Source organism: Mandrillus leucophaeus, unplaced genomic scaffold (assembly GCF_000951045.1).
Source record: "Mandrillus leucophaeus isolate KB7577 unplaced genomic scaffold, Mleu.le_1.0 Scaffold157, whole genome shotgun sequence".
Taxonomy (NCBI): Eukaryota; Metazoa; Chordata; class Mammalia; order Primates; family Cercopithecidae; genus Mandrillus; species Mandrillus leucophaeus.
This window is the reverse complement of record NW_012101554.1, coordinates 1,205,357-1,226,300: the sequence shown is the minus strand read 5'-3', so window position 1 is coordinate 1,226,300 and position 20,944 is coordinate 1,205,357. Positions and strand designations below refer to the sequence as shown.

Below are 20,944 nucleotides of genomic sequence, written 5' to 3'. Positions count from 1 at the left end.
TCACGGAGAAGAAAGGATACCTTCTCAAACAGGTTTTTAATACAAACAAAAGTACCCTCATCTGGGAAAAAAAAGTCACAAACGAAATAATCTGCACACCAAACTCCCATGATGCACAAAATACCTATATAACAAACCTGCAAACAAGTACCCCTGAACCTAAAAGTAAAAAAAAAAAAGAGCCACAAAAGACATCAATTAGTAAAAGAAGTGAGCACGATTTAAGGCAGGAAGGGACAGGCTAACTCTACTGTTCTGTGCAAGTGCAATCAGATTTATGATCAGGGCTGCCCTTATCTGTAAGGCTGCTAATCCCCGAGCCTGGAAAAGATAAACACCAGTTGCCAGTCTTCTGATTGTACAAAAAGGCTTGGACAAGACCCCTTTCCCTGGATTGGTTGTATCAATGCTTTGTCTCTAAAGTCAAGAAGTACCTTGCCAATAAAGAACTGTCTTTTATAGTTCTTCTGATATCAGACAATGCCCAGGGTCACCCAGAAACCCATGAGTTTAACCCTGAAGGTATCAAAGTGGTCTACTTTCCCCCAAACAGAAGGCCTCTAATTCAGCCTCTAGGGTCAAGGGATCATGAGGACCTTTAAGGCTCATTATACATGATACTCTATGGAAAAAATTTTCAAAGCTATGCAAGAGAACATTGATAGAACATCATGAAATTCTAGAAGGATTACACCACTGAAGACAATATCATTGTTATAGAAAAAGCTGTAAAAGCCATCAAGCCTGAAACAATAAATTTGTGCTGGAAAAAACTGTGTCCACATATCATGCATGAATTCATAAGATTCACAATGGAGCCAATCAAGGAAATCATGAGATTGTGAATGTGGCAAAAAAGGTGGGGCAGGTGAAGTGAAGGGTTTCAAGACAGGGATCTTGGAGAAATTCAAAAGCTAACAGACATCACACCAGAGGAATTAACAGAAGACAGCTTGATAGAGATGAATGCTTCTGAGCCACAGTGCCAGACGATGAGGAAGGTGGAGAAGCATCAGTACCAGAAAACACAATGACATTAGACAATCTGGCAGAAGGGTTCTGATCATTCAAGGTTGCTTTTGACTTCTTTCACAACATGGATCTATGACACACACACTAAAACTAAAGCAAATGGTAGAAGATGGGTACTGTATAGAAACATTTTTAGAGAAACTGAGCCAGGAGAATAGGGTCTGGAAGCAGGGAACCTAAGGCCAATTCACACTGACTTCCTAGATTGAATCAAAAGGAAAACCCCAACTTTCCATGCCCAAGTAACAAAAGGATCAGAGGCAACTCCCTTTGCAACTACCCCACTACTGTGTCACAGATGAAAAATGGCAAGTACTTCTGGTCCCCTCCTGCAACCAATCAGACTGGTCACAGGCCTAGTCTTCATTTGCGCAGGGTTATAACTTTGTAACTTCACTTCACCTTCCACAACCAATCAGATGTCTGCATAGGGTGTAATGCAGTAACTTCACTTCAGCCTCTGACTGGTCACCTTCAGCAACTAATCAGACTGGCTGCAGACCACTACTTCATTTACATAGGGTGTAAACCAAGTAACCAATGGGAAACCTCAAGAAGGTATTTAAACGCCGGAAAATTTTCTAACCAGTACTCTTGAGCCACTTGCTTGAGCCTGCTCCCACTCTGTGGAGGGTACTTTCATTTCAATAAATCTGTGCTTTTGTTGCTTCATCCTTTCATTGATTTGCATGTTTTATCCAATTCTTTGTTCAAAACGCCAAGAACCCAGATGACTCAGAGTCAAGACCCTCCACTAGTAACAAAATGAATAACTCAGAAAGTCAGACAGAAATTACAATGTATTTCCATAAAGTTACAATGAGTGTGCCTCCTTCTTCTCTACCTCTTCCACCTCTGCCAACCCTTCTGCTTCCTCCTCCTCAACCTACTCAACTTGAAGACAATGAGGATGAAGTCCTTAATGATGATCCACTTCCATTTTAAGAACCATAAGTATATTTTTCTCTTCCTGATTTCCTTAGTAATATTTTCTTTTCCTTAGCTTACTTCATTGTAAAAATACAATATGTAATATATATAACATACACAATGTGTGTTAGTCAACTATTTATCTTATCACTAAGGCTTCTGGTCAATAGTAGGCTATTAGTAGTTAAGTTTTCGGGGAGTCAAAAGTTATACATAGATTTTTGACCACAAAGGGGGTCAGCACCCTAACTCCCGCATTGTTCAAGGATCAACTGTATAAGTAATTCTTTTATTTGTAAAATCTTCTTTCTTTTTCACATATTTCTCCCTCATTAAACCCATTTTGATGGTGACAAATAAGTTTGACTTCATAATAACCAAAAAAAACTAGGTTATTTTATTCAAAGGGATCATTTAAAACAAAACTGGTAATTTTTACTTATTTATTTATTTTTTGAAACGGAGTCTTGCTCTGTCACCCAGGCTGCAGTGCAGTGGTGCGAGCTTGACTCACTGCAACCTCCACCTCCCGGGTTCAAGTCATTCTTCTGTCTCAGCCTCCCAAGTAGCTGGGACTACAGGTATGTGCCACCATGCCCAGCTAATTTTTGTATTTTTAGTAGAGATGGGGATTCACCATGTTGGCCAGGCTGGTCTCAAACTCCTGACCTCGTGATCTGCCCACCTCAGCCTCCCAAAGTGCTGGGATTACAGGCATGAGCCACCGCGCCTAGCCTTTATTTTTACTTTAAAACAAAATTGATGTTTCTGAAATCCATGCTGAAGAAAAAAGATGCTAACAAATTCACTCATCACCATGCACAAAATTAAGCTTTCTAAACTCTACCTTAGAAGAGAGTAAAGGTCATTCTACTCTGGGAAGACATCCAAATGCTATATATTCCAACTCTTTAAAAACCAGCTCTGGTTTCTCTGAGAAACAAAACACATCCAATATTACATATGTGAAATTAAATAAGCAGGAGGCCATTAGCCTGAGACTCCCTTGGTACTTGTAGTTCCTATATACAAACTGCAATCTTACTCAGTAATAAACAAACCAAAACCTAACTTAGCAGTATACTTTTGTAACAAATAGTTAGATTTAAGCCAGAGAGAAACAGCTGAGCTTCAGTCAATCATAGGCAGTCAAGTTATCAGACCATGCACAAATAAGGCAAATGCCTAGCTGTAACCAATCAAGCTATTTCTGTAGTTTACTTCCACGTTTGATTTATACTTATGAAACCATACTCTCCGTGCCACAGAGTGGAACACTCTGAACCTTTCAGTTTTCAGTGCTAATTCGTAAAATTGTTCTTTGCTAAAATAAACTGTTAAATTTAATTTGTCTAGAGGTTTTAACAGTTAAGTGTTTGGTGTCAGAAGTGGGATCCAAAGGTGAATTCCAGCAACCACCCAGGAGCACCCTAGTGACCAAATGAATGTATTTGCTGAGCCCATTGTATCCATTCCTCTCTCACAGCAACTGGAGGTTGTGCATGATTTCCCTTTCAGATTACAGCTACATAGATTTATGTTTTGAGCTCTCCAAATTTACTTGAACAATTCTTTTACCAAACAGGGTCCAGAGACTGGGTCCACTAGAAGGCCTATGATAAGTCACAAGAAGACAGGGAATCATGAGTTCATCTGGATCCATGGAGTCTAGAACTCCTCCATCTGGAACTAGAGCCAATTTTGTGTATAAGAACTACAGACTCGGGGCATGTTGCTTTTCTAAAAAATGAGTGAAACTTACAAAAATAATTTAGAATTCCAGTGGCTCACAGTGGGAAAGTTTTAACCTACATAAACTTGTTCACTTGCAAGGCACATTACAAAAGAAAGAATCCAAAATGCTTCATAAGCAATGAGATGCATTTTTTAAATTGGTACACACAGGCAGCTAAAAGATTCCTTAGAGAAGGCAAATGAAAAGTTTAAGAAGCTTAAGGATGATACAAAAAAAGACTAACTTGACTGATTCAAACCTGTTTTGTTCTTTCTCTTTACCCATCCTTACCTCAATACTCTGAGTCTAATAACCTTTTTGCTCAACTACTCTTTCACTCTAAAGATAATGAAAAAAGGCAAGTTAGACAAATGCCTTACAAAACAAGATTCTCTGATCAGCCAGGCCTGCCTGTCACAACCACCTTTACTCCATGGTCAAAAATTAAGCTTCCAGACATGGTAAAAGACTTTCCTAGCCCAGGGAAAAACCCCTAAAAATGTACTGAAGATTTTAGAATTCTCACAGGAGCTTACAAGCCAGGACTCCCCGACCAATTTATTCATATGATACTGGGACACAGCAAAGCTTGAAAATGTATGACAACAGAATGGGAAAAACTTAATGAGGATATTAAAGACTCCCCCAAAACCTCATCAAGAGTAGGGCCAACGAGAGCTGGAAAAATTGTCGAAAACCTTTAAAATTCAATTCCTAAGATATTGCTACAAAAAATTGATTGGTCCATCGTACAATCTCATAGACAAAAAATAGAATGAACCAGTTTCAGATTACAGGGTCCATTCAGAAAGACTATTTGTAAAACATTCCAGGTTCCAATACACCAAGGGATACTTCTGGCAATGCCTGAAACAGGATTAACTGCTCTATTTGTAAATGGGGCTCATCTTGAACTTAGTAACCTGAATAAAAAACACAAACCAGGATGAGAAGTTACAGATGTGATTGAATTGATAGCCCTAGTTAAACTCTAGAATTCTAGAGTAAGTAAAAGACCAAAGGTCAAAAAGCTTGTCTAATTACAATAATCACAAAGACCAAGACCAAAGGGACTTCCTCTCCCTTATTTCAAGCTAAAACCAAGAGATCTTAGACCAATAAATTATTTGCCCTAAGGTGTCTCCCTTCATTGCAAACAACTAGGATGCTGGAAAAGAGATTTCACACTCTTATGTCGGTATACCAGTAAGCCTCCTTCCTTTGGGCCATACTATTTCCCCCCCACCAGAGCGAGTCCACAAGGTCTTAACTCTAGAGATAATAATCAACATTGATGAGCATCCAGGGAATTCTCCAGAAAACTGCTCCCCATAATACCTTTAAATAAACATGGATAAACAGCAACTCAAAGTACTATTTAAAAAAGAAAAGAAATAAACATGGAAAAACAAAAGTTAAAACAAATGAAAAATCTTACACAATTCTGGTGGATACTAGAGCCACTTTCATCTACCATAAACTCTACCTTAATAAGCTAATACATTCCTCAGAGTAAAAACATGTACTCTGTGGAAACATCATTTCTGTGGTAGGGTTTCAAATCAAGTTCAAAAGGTTCCCATAGTGGAAAGCCATCCAGCTGACATCGGTGTCATTTACAGAAAATCATACTTTTTAACTATGTGATACTGCCCCAGTAAATCTGCTGGGGCAAGACTTGCTCTCCAAGGCAAAAGGGCATATAAAATTCTCTTTCAGAGGGACAAATAATCTTACAGTCTCCTGAACCAGAACTGTTATGCTCTCTAAAGGCAGAAACTGAAAAAATATTGGTGGGATGAGTATTCTAAAATTGTTAAATGGTTTACAACCAATGTTTGGTTTATCAAGCTCATAATCCTGGAAAGATAATCAAAATTTTAGGTGGTACATTTCTACTGCCTGCTGGGCCATTTGAATGTTTACAGATGGATTTCAATTGCCACCTTTAATGGGATAACAATATGTTCTTATAAAAGTCTGTGTGTTCTCTAGTCAGATAGAAGCCTTATCATGTAGGAAGGCCAATGCTATGACAATAACTAAGAAGTTGTTAGAAAGTATGTTCCTTCTGGGGCTTCCCTGGAGGACTCTCCAGCAATAGAAGAACCTGTTTCAGTGGACAAGTTATAAAACAGCTAAAACAGTTCATCAAACACAATAGTATTACCATCATCCCTAACACCCTTAATCTTCTGGAAAGGTCTAAAGAATAAATGAAACTTTAAACTGAAATTGGTAAAGTTAACCGAATTGATTGAATTGCCTTGTCCAAAGGTATTACCATTGGCTTTATGGGCAATTAGATCCACTCCAACAGAAAATACAAAATAAATTAGTTTCTAATGAAATAGCTACTGAAAAACCTATGCCCCTAATAACAAAACCTCATGTATCTCCTGCTCCTATAAACTGACATGACTAAATACTGCAAGGCCTTAATATATTATGCCAAAGTGTATTTTCACCAGGTTAAAAAAAAAGCCTTTCATGATCTATCAATGGAGGACAATCAAATCTTTCACAATCTGGAACATGGAAATTGGGTCTTCTGAAAACAACATAAGTGAAACACTGCCCTCAAACCCTTATGGAAGGGACCATACCAAATTCTTACCACCCATACTGCAGCAAAAGTTCAGAGCCTCCAGACTTTTGCTGCAGTATGGATGGTAAGAATTTGATCATGGATCAAGAGTTCTCTTTTCTGTCATCATGAAAACTATGTCCCTTTTCTTTTTCCCTTATTTCCTATTGCCTTAATCTTTCCTTTTTCTTACAGGAAAATCCATAGGACCATAATTTATGACCGCTTTAGGTAAGGCTCATGCTCTAGCAAAAAAAAAACAGAGCAACTATTTGGGTTTGCGGGCTAATGAGTAAAAACCAGGAAACAGTTCCACTAATGCCAACACCTCTCTGAGTTCCCAAAGAGAATTACCCTGAAACCCCAAAGGAAGAGAAAGCAATCCTTGATGTTCACTGCTATTTGCTTGCCTACACTCACTGAAAGCAATATCCTAACCTTTCCAATTAAAAACCTAACCACTATCAAATAAAGAACATCAAACCAAGCGATGCCTACAAAAGGTATATTATGCTTCCAGGCATCACATACTCAAGACTTGGGGACTATCTATGTGGGCACTTGTGATTATTTGTATAATGTCATTGGATTAAATATAGTAAGGTGCTTTTCCACTAAATGTGGTTATGCACACTTACGCTACAAAGGGAACAGGTCAGAGGCAAGATGATCAGCTAGATGCTGCCAGAAGGAACACTTGCCACCAAGGGCCTGGGATATCAGGAACACTGGCGCACTCGTAGCAGATCTTCAGGGGGAGGGCACTGAGAGTGGATGAAGGGAAGACACAGGTGCTGGGCTGAAGAGGGAGGAAACGAGGAACGCTGCAAGGGGCTACCACACACTAGGACTCGTTCCTGGCCCCTGACTCCTGGAAATGGGGTGAGTTGAGCAGGCAAACAGCAAGTGACTCTCACCACAGGCCTCTGGAATCTGGCAGGAGACCCCAGGATCCCCATGAACACTTGAGCTTGCAGGGAGAGCTTCTTAGAGAAGTGGTAGGAGCAGAACTCTAGCTGGTGCAGAGCCCAGAGGCTTTGGTGCGGGAGCATCTGTAGTGGATCATGGCCAGGGATGCCCATCACCCATGACTCATCTTGCTCCCCTAAGAGACTTCAACCCTAGAGGAACTATCAGACCTAAAAAATGCAGGGCAGTCTTTCCTATGAGACCTGGCCAATCTGAATTAAGCACTCCTCAGTTTCCTGGCCTCTTCCTGGGCCTGAGCCTGGCTGTCCCTGCTTGCAGTGCAGCCTTGGATGCCCAGGTGGGATGGGTCCTGGGGGCCTACACCGTAGCACCTGAGTTGGCAGATCGTGCCTGAATGGCGGAGAACTCCAGCACCACTCCCACCCACAACAGACCGTGCACCAGACCACCTGATCCCACTCTCTCCTCCCACTGCAGCCTCCCCCATGCCACCTTGCCTGCAGGTGCTTGTATGCAGCCAATACCCGAATCACTTTCCCAGCACCTGTGCACAGACCTTGCTTTCAATTTCCTGCCAGTGCACTCGGCCATGCCATTACTGCTGGCTTGAGTGCACTGCACCCGACCACCATGCTGCCACTGCCACTGGAGCATCTGCAGGTACAGAGACCACCAGTACCCCACCCCGACACCAACACAGCCACCAGTTGCAAAACTAGGCACAGTGACCAGTGGACCTGCCCTGCACCCTGCGCAGTCACTGCTGCCAGCATGAATGTGCACACATTTGGCACCAGTCCCACAGCCACCAGTACCCTGCCCCTGTGTCAACACTGCCAGTGGTGTGAAACTATGCATGAAGACCAGCGGCCCGCCCTCATACCCTGAGTGGCCACTGCCATGCACAGAGGGCACACACAATCTAGCAGTGGCCGCAGCGCCCCACCCCCATGCTAACACCACAGCCACTGCAAAAGCCTGCACAAAAACAGCACCCTTGCAACTGCCAGCACCCCTCCGAAGCTGGTGAGTGTGCACCGCACCCCACTGCTACTGCTGGCACGTGCATAAAAGGACAGATCCCACTGCCACTGCCATACAAAGCACTTTGGCTGGGACCACCCATTGAAGTGTTCTGATCAGTGGTCCAGAAATATCTTGGCCCCTCTAGCAGAGCAGGTTCCTAACCTCCAGTGGCCAGAGAACAAAGCCGGGGACCTGATATCAGCCCCCTGCAGAATTACAGCACATAGTCTAGGAGTCCTGAGTTGAGCCTTGGCCCCTGAAAACCTTCTAGAAATGAAATCAGTTGGCTAAACCCACTTCATACCACAATCATACACACAAGGACATAAAGTAGGATAAAAGAAAAAAAAAGCATCCAAAGGATAGCAACTTTAGGCACATGAGCCCACAAAGATAAAAAAGAACCAGTGCAAAAACTGACAACTCAAAAGCACTAGAGTGTCTTCTTACCTCCAAACAACTACAGTAGTTCCCCAGCAATGGTTCTTAATCAGGCTGAGATGGCTGAAATGGCAGAAATAAAATTCAGAATATAGACAGGAATGAAGATCATCAACATACAGGATAAAGTCAAAACGCAATCTGTGGAATCTAAGGGTTACAATAAAACAATACAGAAGCTGATAAACAAAATGGCCATTATAAGAAAGAACCAAACTGATCTGATAGAGTTGAAAAACACACTAAAAGAATTGCATAATGCAATCACAAGTATTAACAGCAGAATTGACCAAGCTGAGGAAAGAATCTCAGAGCTTGAAGACTGGCTCTCTGAAATAACTTGGAGAAAAAAAACAATACAGAAGAATGGACAAAACTTCCGAGAAATATGGGATTATGTAAAGAGACCCAATCTATGACTCACTGCTGTGACTGAAAGGGAGAGAAACCAAGCAACTTTGAAAACATATTTCAGGATATCACCGATGAAAATTTCCCCAACCTTGCTAGAGAGGCCAACATTCAAATTCAAGAAATGCAGAAAACCCTTGTGAAATACTATACAAGTAGATCAACCCAAAACACATAGTCATCAGATCCTCCAAGGTGGAAATGAAAGAAAAAATGCTAAAAGCAGCAAGAGAGAAGGGACAAGTTACCTACAAAGGGAACCCCATCAGACTAACAGCAGAACTGTCAGCAGAAACTCTACAAGCCAGAAGAGATCAGGGGCCTATAGTCAGCATTCTTAAAGAAAATAATTTTCAACCAAGAATTCATATCTGACCAAACTAAGCTTCATAAGCAAAAGAGAAATAAGATCCTTTTCAGACGGGCAAATGCTAAGGGAATTTGTTAACATCAGACCTGCCTTACAAGAGTTTTGGAAGGAAGTGCTAACTATAAGAAGGAAAGACTGGGTTACCAGCCACTACAAAGACACACTTAAGTACACAGATTAGTAACACTATAAAGCAACCACACTGACAAGTCTGCACAGTAACCAGTTAACAATATGACAGAATCAAATCCACACTTATCAATACTAACCTTGAATGTAAATGGGCTACATGCCCCAATCAAAAGAAACAGTGTGGCAAGTTGAATAAAGAAGCAAAACCCAATGGTAGGCTATCTTCAAGAGATCCACCTCACGTGCAATGCCACCCAGAGGCTCAAAGTAAAGGGATGGAGAAAAATCTACCAACCAAACCAAAAGAAAAAGGCAGGGGTCGCTATTTTAATTTCAGACAAAATATATTTTACAAAGGAAAAAAAAAAGACGAAGAAGGGCATTACATAATGGTAAAGGGCTTAATTCAACAAGATCTAACTATCCTAAACATATATGCACCCAACACAGAAGCACCCAGATTCATAAAGCAAGCATTCAGAGACCTACAAAGAGATTTAGATAATACTGGGAGACTTTAACGCCCCACTGACAATATTAGGCAGATCTTCAAGGCAGAAAACTAAAAAAGATAATCAGGGCCTAAGCAACCAACACAGGAACAGAAAAATACCACATGTTCTCACTTATTAGTGGGAGCTAAACATTGAGTACACATGGACGCAAAGAAGGGAACAGACACCAGGGCCCACTTGAGGATGGAGGGTGGGAGGAGGGTGCGGATTTAAAATTACCTATTGGGCACTATGCTTATCACCAGGTGACGAAATAATCTGCACACCAAACCCCCACAATACACAATTTGTCTATATAACAAACCTCCACATGTACCTCTGAACCTGAAAGTTAAAAAAAAAAAAAGAAAATAATAAAATGTAGAATATTTTTTTAAAAGGAGAGGAACTATAAAAAAGTAAGTTTCCTCCTAGACCTTGTTCAGGAACTATACAGATGTACCAGTGGATGAACTGAACTGACTCATGCTCAATTACTACTAGGTAGCCCTCTTTTCCAGTCTCAGAGGGTCTGCCTGTATTGGTCTACAGAAAATATGCTTATTCCATTTTGCTCCCCACTGGTTAGGATCTTACTGTTTGGCATGGTTCAATCCTGCCTTCCAAATAGCTTCCCCGAAAGTCCCCATAAATACCTCCTATTATCAGAGTCTAAAATGCTTAGCAATTGAAATTAGCACCAACCTTGGAATAGATGAAAATAAAGATAAGCTAGTTTCCAGCCAGGCGCAGTGGCTCATGCCTCTAATCCCAGCACTTTGGGAGGCCAAGGCAGGTGGATCACGAGGTCAGGAGATTGAGACCATCCTGGCTAACACGGTGAAACCCCGTCTCTACTAAAAATACAGAAAAAAAAAAAAATTAGCTGGGCATGGTGGCGGGCGCCTGTAGTCCCAGCTACTCAGGAGGCTGAGGCAGGAGACTGGCGTGAACCTGGGAGGCAGAGCTTGCAGTGAGCCAAGATTGTGCCACTGCACTCCAGCCTGGGCGACAGAGCAAGACTCCATCTCAAAAAAAAAAAAAAAAAAAAAGATAAGCTAGTTTCCACTGAGGAAAGACGGCAGTGGGGCTCCTGGGGACTCACTCTTTGTGGTGGTTGGGTGCTAGTCATATGGAATTTAAAACTAATGCGCAGATAGGGAAAAATCTTATTTTACGGCCAACCAGACCTCCTGGGGTAGAAGTCACCCTCTGAAAGTATTTAACAAAAGCACTTAATGGGATATCATGCAGCCTTAGATCTCCTCTTTGCTCATGTTGGGAGTTATGTGTGGTGCTAAACAAAACCGAATGTTGTACCTATTTTTCCAGATTTTGCTACTACAGAAAATTCAATACAATAATGTAACTGATACTGTTGTTTCTTTGGACACTGCCACCATATGCATGAAAGACATTTCTCAAGGGAACAGAATACATGATGTTTGCAGGAAGAGCTAACAGTTAGTTTGCAGACATCTCAAATGGTGGATGACAAGCTGGGCTTTTCCAAGGTTTTCTAATCTTTATGTTTCTTCCAGGGGGCCTCCAGATTCCTATGACTTTTGTTATAAGGCTAATGACAAAAAATGGCTACCTCTTTAAATAAGACCATTTACAGCAACCACAGTCCTTAATCACCATCACTTCCCAAACAAATACCATGATTAACTGTTCTCAAATACTGTGAACCGTCTATATTGCCTGAACTTTGACTTGTTTGATTTTGATGAGTATGGTTCATAGGCGCTCCTGTCAAGCAGTACACTTCAGTTTCTTGGTATTATTCTCCTGAAAGTCATCGTAATAGTCTCTTTGGTGTGCGATACCCTCTCAAGAGTCTTAAGCACTTTTATACAGCCATCCATTATGCGCTAAATGGTCTTACTGACCTGACATCATGACTTGTGAATTCCATCCTGACACCAAACAAGTCCATTATAATGGTGATGGAGAGTGGCATCAATGCCTAAGGTTTTGGTCAATCTCTTCAAGATCCAGAGACTGATAAAAAGGAAACTGTTAAATAAGCAGGAGGCCATTACTAACTGCAATCATGAACACACCAAAACCTAACTCAGGAGTGTATTTTTATAGCAAATAGCCAAGTTCAGCCAATCACAAACAGCCAAGCCTCAGCCCATCAGACGAGGCAGCCTTAGGTCTCCTTAGATCAGATCATACCTATGGGACATCGGGCAGCCTTAGGTCTCCTCTTTGCCTTATTTAGGCAAACACCTAGCTGTAACCCATCAAGTTATTTCTGTACTCTACTTCTGTGTTCAGCTGATAAAAGCACACTTTCCATGCTGTAGAGTGGAGGTCTCTGAACCCCTTTCAGTTTACAATGCTACCTAACTCATGAATCATTCTTTGATCAAATAAACTGTCAAATTTAATTTGTCTGAAGTTTTTAACACATAAAAGCACTATAGGTGCCTGAAAAGCAAAAGTCAGTGAATCATTCTTTTTCACAGAATTTGCAGATATATGTCACCTGTTTCTTTTCAGATAATTTATTTGACTATTTCTTTTTTTTACTTGCTGGACTGTCCAAAACTTCAATCTTGCCTTTTCCACCTTCAGAATTGGGAAGCTTAATGTTATCTATGGTGACTTCAGATGTGATGCTGTCATCTTCGTCCTCTGATTCTGAACTGTTCTCTGAACTGTCTTGTGAACTCTCTTCTGAACTGTCCTCTTCTTTTGAATCCGACTGATTCATCTCAAACAAAGCCACATCCTGCAAAAAGTAGTGGGCAGGAAATCTATTTCAGAGCAATTCCTTAAAAAGTCATAATAAAACAATATTGAGAATAACCAATACTCAGCAAAAATACTGAAACATAAAGGATAAGAATTTTTTTTTGAGACAGTTTTGCTCTGCTGCCCAGACTGGAGCGCTGTGGCGTGATCTCAGCTCACTGCCACCTCTGCATCCTGGGCTTAAGTGATTTTTGCACCTTTCAGTCTCCTAAGTAGCTAGGACTACAGGTGTGCCCCACCACATCCAGTTAATTTTTATATTTTTAGTAGAGATGGGATTTCACCCTGTTGGCCAGGTTGGTCTTGAACTCTTGACCTCAAATGATCCACTGCCTTGCCCTCCCAAAGTGCTGCAATTACAGGTATGAGACAGCACACCAGGCCACAAGGATAAGAAACGTTTTTAATACAACATGGCTTTTTTATACTTTTAGTTGTCAGGGTGTGCCATAATGATGATTTAAATTTACGGTAAGTGTCTAAAACATCTGCTATGGCCTAATTCTATATACCTTAAACACATTCAACAACATTCATTCTGCAAATACTAACATGAGTTAGGTACACTAGGTACCAGAGGTACCAGAGACTCAACAACAACAAAAAATCAAAACAAACCTCTCGCTTTGGTGAAATTTACATTTTCAGGCAGAGACCCGTAAATTAAAACCTGCAGGCCAAATCCTGCCCACTGCCTATTTTTGTTCAGCTCACAAAGTAGGAATGTTTTTTCTATTTTTAAGTGGTTGAGGGGAAGAAATTAAAATACTGCTATTCACGAAAGGTGAAAATTGTATGAAATTCTCATTTCAGCACCCATACACAGTGACACACTACTCTAACTGAGCCAGTAAGAGCTCACTCGAGGCCTTCCGTTGGAACTGTTGAGAGAGAAATCTTTCTGAGTTGCTGAATCTAAGGCTGAAGCTGCTGATAAACTGGCAAATTGCCACAGGTGGGGGAGGAGCACGCTCTAGATTAGGCCAACACTAGGAAGCAGAACCAAAAGACAGAGCGGCTGACCTCTGAGGACACTAAGCACCTGGATCCAGGTGCACCTGAAATCACCACCCCTGGAGTTTTTTTTCCCCAATAAAATGTTTTCCCCTTGCTTATTCATGTATGTGTTGTCAATGGCTGCTTTCACACTATGACAGCAGAGTTGACAGTAAGACCCTCAGAACTTAATGTATTTACTATCTGGCCTCTTACAGAAACATTTGTTGACTCTTGTTCCAGAGGCGAAAGAAAGGCAATAAACAAATACATATAAAGCATAATGTAGGATTGTGAAAATAGGGAAAAATAAAGCAAGATAAAATAATAATAGAGCTATCGGGGAAGACCTCTCGATCAGGTGACAACTGAAAAGAGACAGAGGGAGTCGAAATGGAGAAATCTAGGGAAAAGCATTCTACCTGAGAAAACCATGGGGGAGAAGATCAGGCACAGTGAGACTGGTGCTGGAGGGCAGTAAATGATGAGGACTGTGTAGTAAATGATAAGGTCAGACAGAGCAGCAGTGCCCAACCTCTTTGACACCAGGGACCGGTTTTGTGGAAAATTCTTCCACGGACCTCGGCAGGGATGTTTTTGGAATGAAACTGCTCCACCTCAGATCATCAGGCATTAGAATCTCACAAGGAGCACACAACCTAGATCCCTTACATGCACAGTTCATAATAGGGTTCGTGCTCCTATGAGAATCTAATGCCGCTGCTGATCTGACAGGAGACAGAACTCAGGTGGTAATGCGCGCTCACCCACTGCTCACCTTCTGCTGTGCGACCTGCTTCCTAGCAGGCCACAGACCAGCACCAGTCCACAGCCTGGGGGTTGGGAACCTCTGAGATAAGAGAACTGCAGGCAGGATCATATGGGCCCCTTGAAGGACTTAATTTATTTGAAACGTGATGGGAAGCCCCCAGGTCCCAAACTGTGTGAAGAACAGACCCCAGGGAAGAAACAGTGAACGCAGGAAAACCTGTTAAGAAATTGCTGCAATACTCCAAAGGAGAGACCATAATTACCTGGGCCAACAAAGGTCCAAAGGAACAGCAGAGGTTGTACAAAGTGGTTAGATTTGGGATATATTCTGGAGGGAGAGCTGACCAGACTGGCTAATGAATTAGATACTACTAACAATTGTCTCAGCTCCGTCCAGACACAGATATTATAAAGGGAATTCCAGTGCAGAAACAAGACATGAGTATAAACTGAGAGAACATTTTTACACATAGCTTATGTAATCAATTGCTCTCTTCTACACATCATTTATTTTTGCATACTCAATAAATCAGACTATGATCACCTCTTTTGGGGCTTGGACAGAAAAAAAAAATCCAGTTAGGACATTGAGTAGATTAATGCTTCAGAATAACAAATATAGCATTTGACTTAGGAAAAAAAAAACCTTCCTGTGACATCATATGAGTAAATCATAAAATGACTATGTACCTATACAACATTGGAAACATGAGTTAACACCAGGACAATGAAAACTTGAAAATAAAATGGAAAAGTTCTCTTCTTCTTAGGTGACAAGTAGACTAGTAATTTCACCATATGAAAACAAAGCATAGTTACCATTTGTATAACTTTACCATGAGGCCCATCAATGTTTTCAATATTGAAACGACCAGGTGGCGCAGCTGCCATTTCTTTTCTTAGCTTTTCATTTGCCCGTGCCATCTGCGGGAGAAAGGTCTGCACCTGGTCCAATACTGTGGAAAGTAAATACAGCATATCAACATTTATGCTAGTAAATTCTGAAACCTAGGATTTCCTATAAACACTTCTGAATTGAGTATTAATAACAGCAATCATAATTACATATCTTTTAGTTCCCTTCATTTAAAAACCCTCCATCCTCTTCTGAATAAAGCAGTAGGACTACACAATCCAGCAATTAATTGTTTCTCAAATGTTTTGTTTCTCATATATCTCCAGGACTGTAAACTCCTAGAAGGCTGGCATTCAACAAATAGTAACTAAATAGGGAGGCAGTGTGACTTAACAGTTAAGAGCACCAGGTTCTGAGGCTTTAGGGTAAGACTGACTAGGTATATACAGAATCCTAGTTTTACCTCTATCTGAATTACCCTGGGCCAGTTAATTAAGTAGTGATTATTTCTGCCTACCCAACATCTGTTCCCCTTCTTCTGATAATATAACCCTTGCTTTCCTTTTAAGCTGGTGTCACTCTTAGTCACTCTTGCCCCTCATCCCATGCCTACATCCTCCACATCCTTGGCCACTGTACTGTGCTTTGGTGGTATCACAGTGACACGCTGCTCTAGTCAGGCCAATAAGAGATTACTCGGGACCTTTTGTTGAACTGTTGAGAGAGAAATCTTTCTGAGTGAATGACTGAGTTGGCTGAATATAAGGCCGAAGCTGCTGATAAACTGGCAACTCGCCACACGTGGGGGAAGAGTATGCTCTAGATTAGCCCAATGCCTAGGAAAGCAGGACTAAGAGACAGAGTGGCTGACCTCTGAGAACACTGAGCACCTGGATCCAGATGCACCTGAAATTACTGCACCTGGAGTATTTTTTCCCCCAATAAAAAGAGCCAACATAATTTCTTTTTCTGCTTAAGGCAATCTGAGCTGGATTTTAGCCATTTGCAACCAAGAATCCTAATTAATACATTTAATTTTACCACTTGAAACCTCAGTGTACTAATCTATAAAAAGGGAGTGATAACTGTCAGTCACTGTGCCAAATACAGAGCAGTCAACAAACAAGAATATTTATTTTCTCTCTCAAAAGAGGCCCAGCACATAATCATGCATATAACAAGCTCTCAGAACTTACGTAACTGTTATGGCTACATAACAGATGACTAAAATGTCCAGCGTAAGGAAGAAGAAAAGAAAATAGCGGCCAAGGTCAAGTAGACGACCTCTATTTGTAAAATAAGGTGCTGGAAGGACTCCCTAAGAGCATGTACACAAATAAAGCCCTACACAATAGGGAATGTTAGCTCTCATTCCCCTTCGGATATACAGAAAGAGAAATTACTAATATAAATAAAAGGTATTTTTCTGTCCTCAGATTTAAATCTATTGCTACAGACAGAAAACCTGGTCCCGCTTTTGTTTCCAACTAATGAATCAAGTAGAGCAAAACAGGTACCAAAATGTGTGGCCTGAACCCTGATCCTCAGAAGCCAAATAATTCCATGGTACTCTAGGAGAGTATATGCTGAACGCTGAGCCTAGTCCAGTCGTAGTTCTTCTAAATTAAATAATATCCAACACACGACACCGTAATATTAAAAATGTCCAGCATCTAATAAAAAATTAGCAAACATGCAAATAAACAGGAAAACATAATCCATAAAGAGTAGGGAAAAAAATAAAGATTCAGAAATGACGCAGACAATAGAATCAGCAACAAGAATGTTAAAACAGCTCTTATAAATATACTTTGTATGTTCAAGGAAGAAAAGAAAAGCACAAACACAAGGAAAGAAACAAAAGATATAAACAGTCTCAAACTTCTAGAGATGGAAACTGTATCTACCTTGAAAAAATACATTTGACAGAATTAACAGCAGATTAGACAATATAGAAGAATAGTGAACTCAAGGAAATCAGCAATAGAAGCTATCCAAATTGAAACACACAAAACATAAGACCCAAACAAACAATGAATGAGCTGTGGGACAACCCCAACTGTCAAAATTAGGTGTAACTGGAGTCCCTTCAGGAGAGGCGACACAGGAGCAAGCAACAACATCCGTAAAAATTTCCCAAATTTGATAAAAATTATAAACTCATAGATCTAGTAAGTTCAACAAACCCAAGCTCAAGACTCACAAAGAAAACTACAAAGGGCACATCACCATAAAATCAGTAAAAACCACTAATGAAGACAATCTTAAAGGCAGCCAGAGAAGAAAAGAAACACCATATTCATGACACAAATTGACAGTAGACACAGGCATCAGAAACAATGCCACTGAAAAGAAAGTGTAGTGACGTCTTCAAAGTACTGGAGAAAAAAGAAAAAGCAAAAACCCACACTGTCAACCTAGAATTCTAAATCCATTAAAGCATCTTCCAAAAACTGAAAGCAAAATAAAGACTTTCTCAGACACACAGGGCTGGTAAGTATATCACCAACGGAGCTGCACTATCAAGAATGATGTTTACAATGAGAAACCTGATTTTTTAAATGTGCTGAAGATTTGAACAGGCCGTTTACCAAAGACATACAAACAGTGATACACGGAAAGATGCTCAACATTATTAGCCATTATAAACAAATTAAGATCACAACGTGATACCACTATATTCACACTAGAATAGTTAAAATTAAAAGGGCCACAACACATTTTGGTGAGGATATGCAGCGACTAAACTCTCATACCTTGCTGGTGGAAATGCACAATGGCAATTTCTTCTTCGTAAAAAAAAAAAAAAATTCACACCTTCCATATACCTGCAATTCCACTCCTAGGTAAGGAACCCCTCAAAACAAAAACCTATGTCCACAAAAACCGGTTTTTGGATGGACAGCCACCATGTGGTCATTTTAGCTATTGTAGATTTAGTGCTACAGTAATAATGCTAGTTAAATTCTCCTTTCAGAGTACTCATGATTTCTTAGTTTATTGATGTGATAACCTTCATGCTTATTTACATTGTTTTTATTGAATTTTTGCCTTTTTTTTTAACATTAAGAGTGAATTACAGAGAGGGCATTCATGTAATACTTAAAGTCTGAGTGTGGGACATACTTATGAATGTGCAGTACAGCAACATACAGAATAATTAATAAAGAGAATTGGCCATTATGCTGTATTCTAACTAATATTTATCATTTAAATAATTGTGTCCAATTCAATGGGATGTGGTTGTGGTTTTCCATCCATATATATTAAGTTTGAAGCTCAGTAACCTCTAAAAAAATTTGCCATGGAGATTAACAATTGTTTTTGACTTCCCAAAATTCATCCAACAAGCAGTTTTTCACAAAAAAGCTACCCTCTTAAGGTAGAGAAATAATGTAAGAAATTCTATCCTGTGTACCGACTTTATCATGTAAATCCCAAGTAAGACTTGTTCCACTGGACTATCTGTGGTTTGATACCTGACCATAAAGGCAGAGACCGTCCCAACAAATAACAGCTTAATTAGACAAAACTCAGCATTAGAGAGCGTGAGAGAGGGGAAGAGGTACTTACAGGGACTCCTCTCTATCCGAACTGTTTGAAGAGAGGAGGTCTTCCTGGACTTAGTTTGGGAGTTGATGAGTAACCTGTCCCATATACCTGAAAATACAGACACACAAACACCCTTAATTTACTAGTGCACAAAAAAGCAAAGGCCCATCAGTAAGCCTCTCACATGACCAGTCTTTAAGTCTTGACTGTTCACACACCCCAAGATTTTTTTTTAAAGCAGCACTCCAAGCTCCATTACAACATTTTAATTCTTTATGTAGACACCTCTCCTTTCTTACATCTAGCCTGTCTCATTCACCTCTAACACCAATGCCAGGAAATAAATGCACATTAATCTGCACTTTTCTGGATCAGAAATTCATCAGTAGACAAACGTGGGTCTGCAATGACAGAATGGAGGAAGCAGTACAGGGCATAACAATGGTTAAGTGAAGCTAGAAATGGTTACTAGTTGTGTAACACTGGGCCACTCACCTTATCTCAAAGCATTTGTTTCTTCATTAGTAAAACACGCTTGCCTGGTATTTTCCCTTCTCTGAAGATGTTCAACCCAAGAAAAACAGCCATTTGGCGATTTTGTCACCCACTCTACCTTTTCACCCTCATCTCTCACACTCGAATTATCCCAACTCTCTACCCCATCAGAGTTCCAAGAGGGGAACTTACGAAACTCAAGGCTTTGCACACCCTATTTCTAATACCCGGAAAATCCCTTAACTCTCTGGTTAAAAAACAAATCAGAAAAGCAGAGCGCAACAAACATCCATTGAATGCCTACTACTGAAAGCCTACTGGATTCGAGATGAGAGCACAGGCTCTAGAGCCAGACTACTTGAATTCAAATCCCAGTTTTGCTATTTTCTAGCCACATGATCTCCAGAAAGTAAATTACCTGTATGATAAATCATGTCTCAGGTTCCTCAACTATGAAACAGAGATAACAGAGTTTCTGCAAAGGGTTGTTGTGACGAGTAGATGAGTTAGTTCCTGGGGCATACATAGTAAGGACTACATAAGCTTTGGTTATCATTATTATACTTCCTTCGGAATCTCTGGGTTCTCATAAAACCCTTCTTCAAGCTAGTATTTACTGACAACATGCCCAAGCCTTTTTACGCATTCTCCTCCTTACAAAAATTCTACAGGCATTACTACTACCACCGCTTTCCAAATGCAAAAACTGAGGCGTAGGGAATGAAAATAACTCTAAGTCCCACCAGTTAATTACTAGTGGAGCTGGGATTCGAATTTATGCTTTTAAATTCTACCTATAGTGTCTGAAATGCTGTGTGGATTTCCCGGATGCATGTCTTCCTGTACAAGACAGCAACACTAAGGGGTGGTCGGTGTGGGTGTGAAGGAGGAAGAGACTGTTAGCATAATATTACTCCGCTTCCCCCTACCAGCCAACTGCTCTGACCCAGGCAGCCAGACCAAAAGCCCTCCCTTCTCCAAAAGAGTTCGAGAGCGTCCCAGCTTTCAGTGCAGGGGAGGTGCCCAGCAGCGGCGCCTGGCAGGGTGGGCGCTCACTACCTTGTAGAATAGGAACCACTAGCTGGGGAAACTGTTCCGGGGCCGCAGCCGGGTGCCCGCCCCAAAGCCCCCACCCCTGCCGCCAGCAAAGCACGCCGGAATCCCGCAGCAGTCCCCGGGGCTCCCCTCGAGGGTACGGAGCACGGACAGGGAGCCACCGGCCCCCGGGCTGCACCGGCCGCGCCGCCTCCGCCGCACGTGTGCGGCCCATGCCTCTGTCACCCGTCCGTCACCTCCGCGGCCGTCGCTTCCCGCCGTCAGCAGGAAAAGCAGAGCGCAACAAACATCCATGGAATGCCTACTACTGAAAGCCTACTGGATTCGAGATGAGAGCACAGGCTCTAGAGCCAGACTACTTGAA

General features: G+C 41.1%; 1 protein-coding gene across 2 annotated transcripts in view; it reads right to left on the bottom strand.

The window, feature by feature from the left end:
• Positions 1 to 10,791: 10,791 nt before the first annotated feature.
• The window catches only part of LOC105536218 (chromosome unknown open reading frame, human C12orf45), a 10,386-nt gene continuing 233 nt past the window's right edge, over positions 10,792 to 20,944 (bottom strand). The window contains exons 2-5 of one of the 2 annotated variants that reach the window (XM_011975508.1): positions 19,051 to 19,137; positions 15,441 to 15,577; positions 12,660 to 12,831; positions 10,792 to 10,945 (exon numbers count right to left, since the gene is read on the bottom strand). In XM_011975508.1, coding sequence (XP_011830898.1) covers positions 10,890 to 10,945; positions 12,660 to 12,831; positions 15,441 to 15,577; positions 19,051 to 19,137 — 452 coding nt within the window. In that variant the 3' untranslated portion in view covers positions 10,792 to 10,889. Of the gene's footprint in view, positions 10,946 to 12,586; positions 12,832 to 15,440; positions 15,578 to 19,050; positions 19,138 to 20,944 lie in introns of those variants that run through there. The other variant, XM_011975509.1, reaches the window with a different exon arrangement.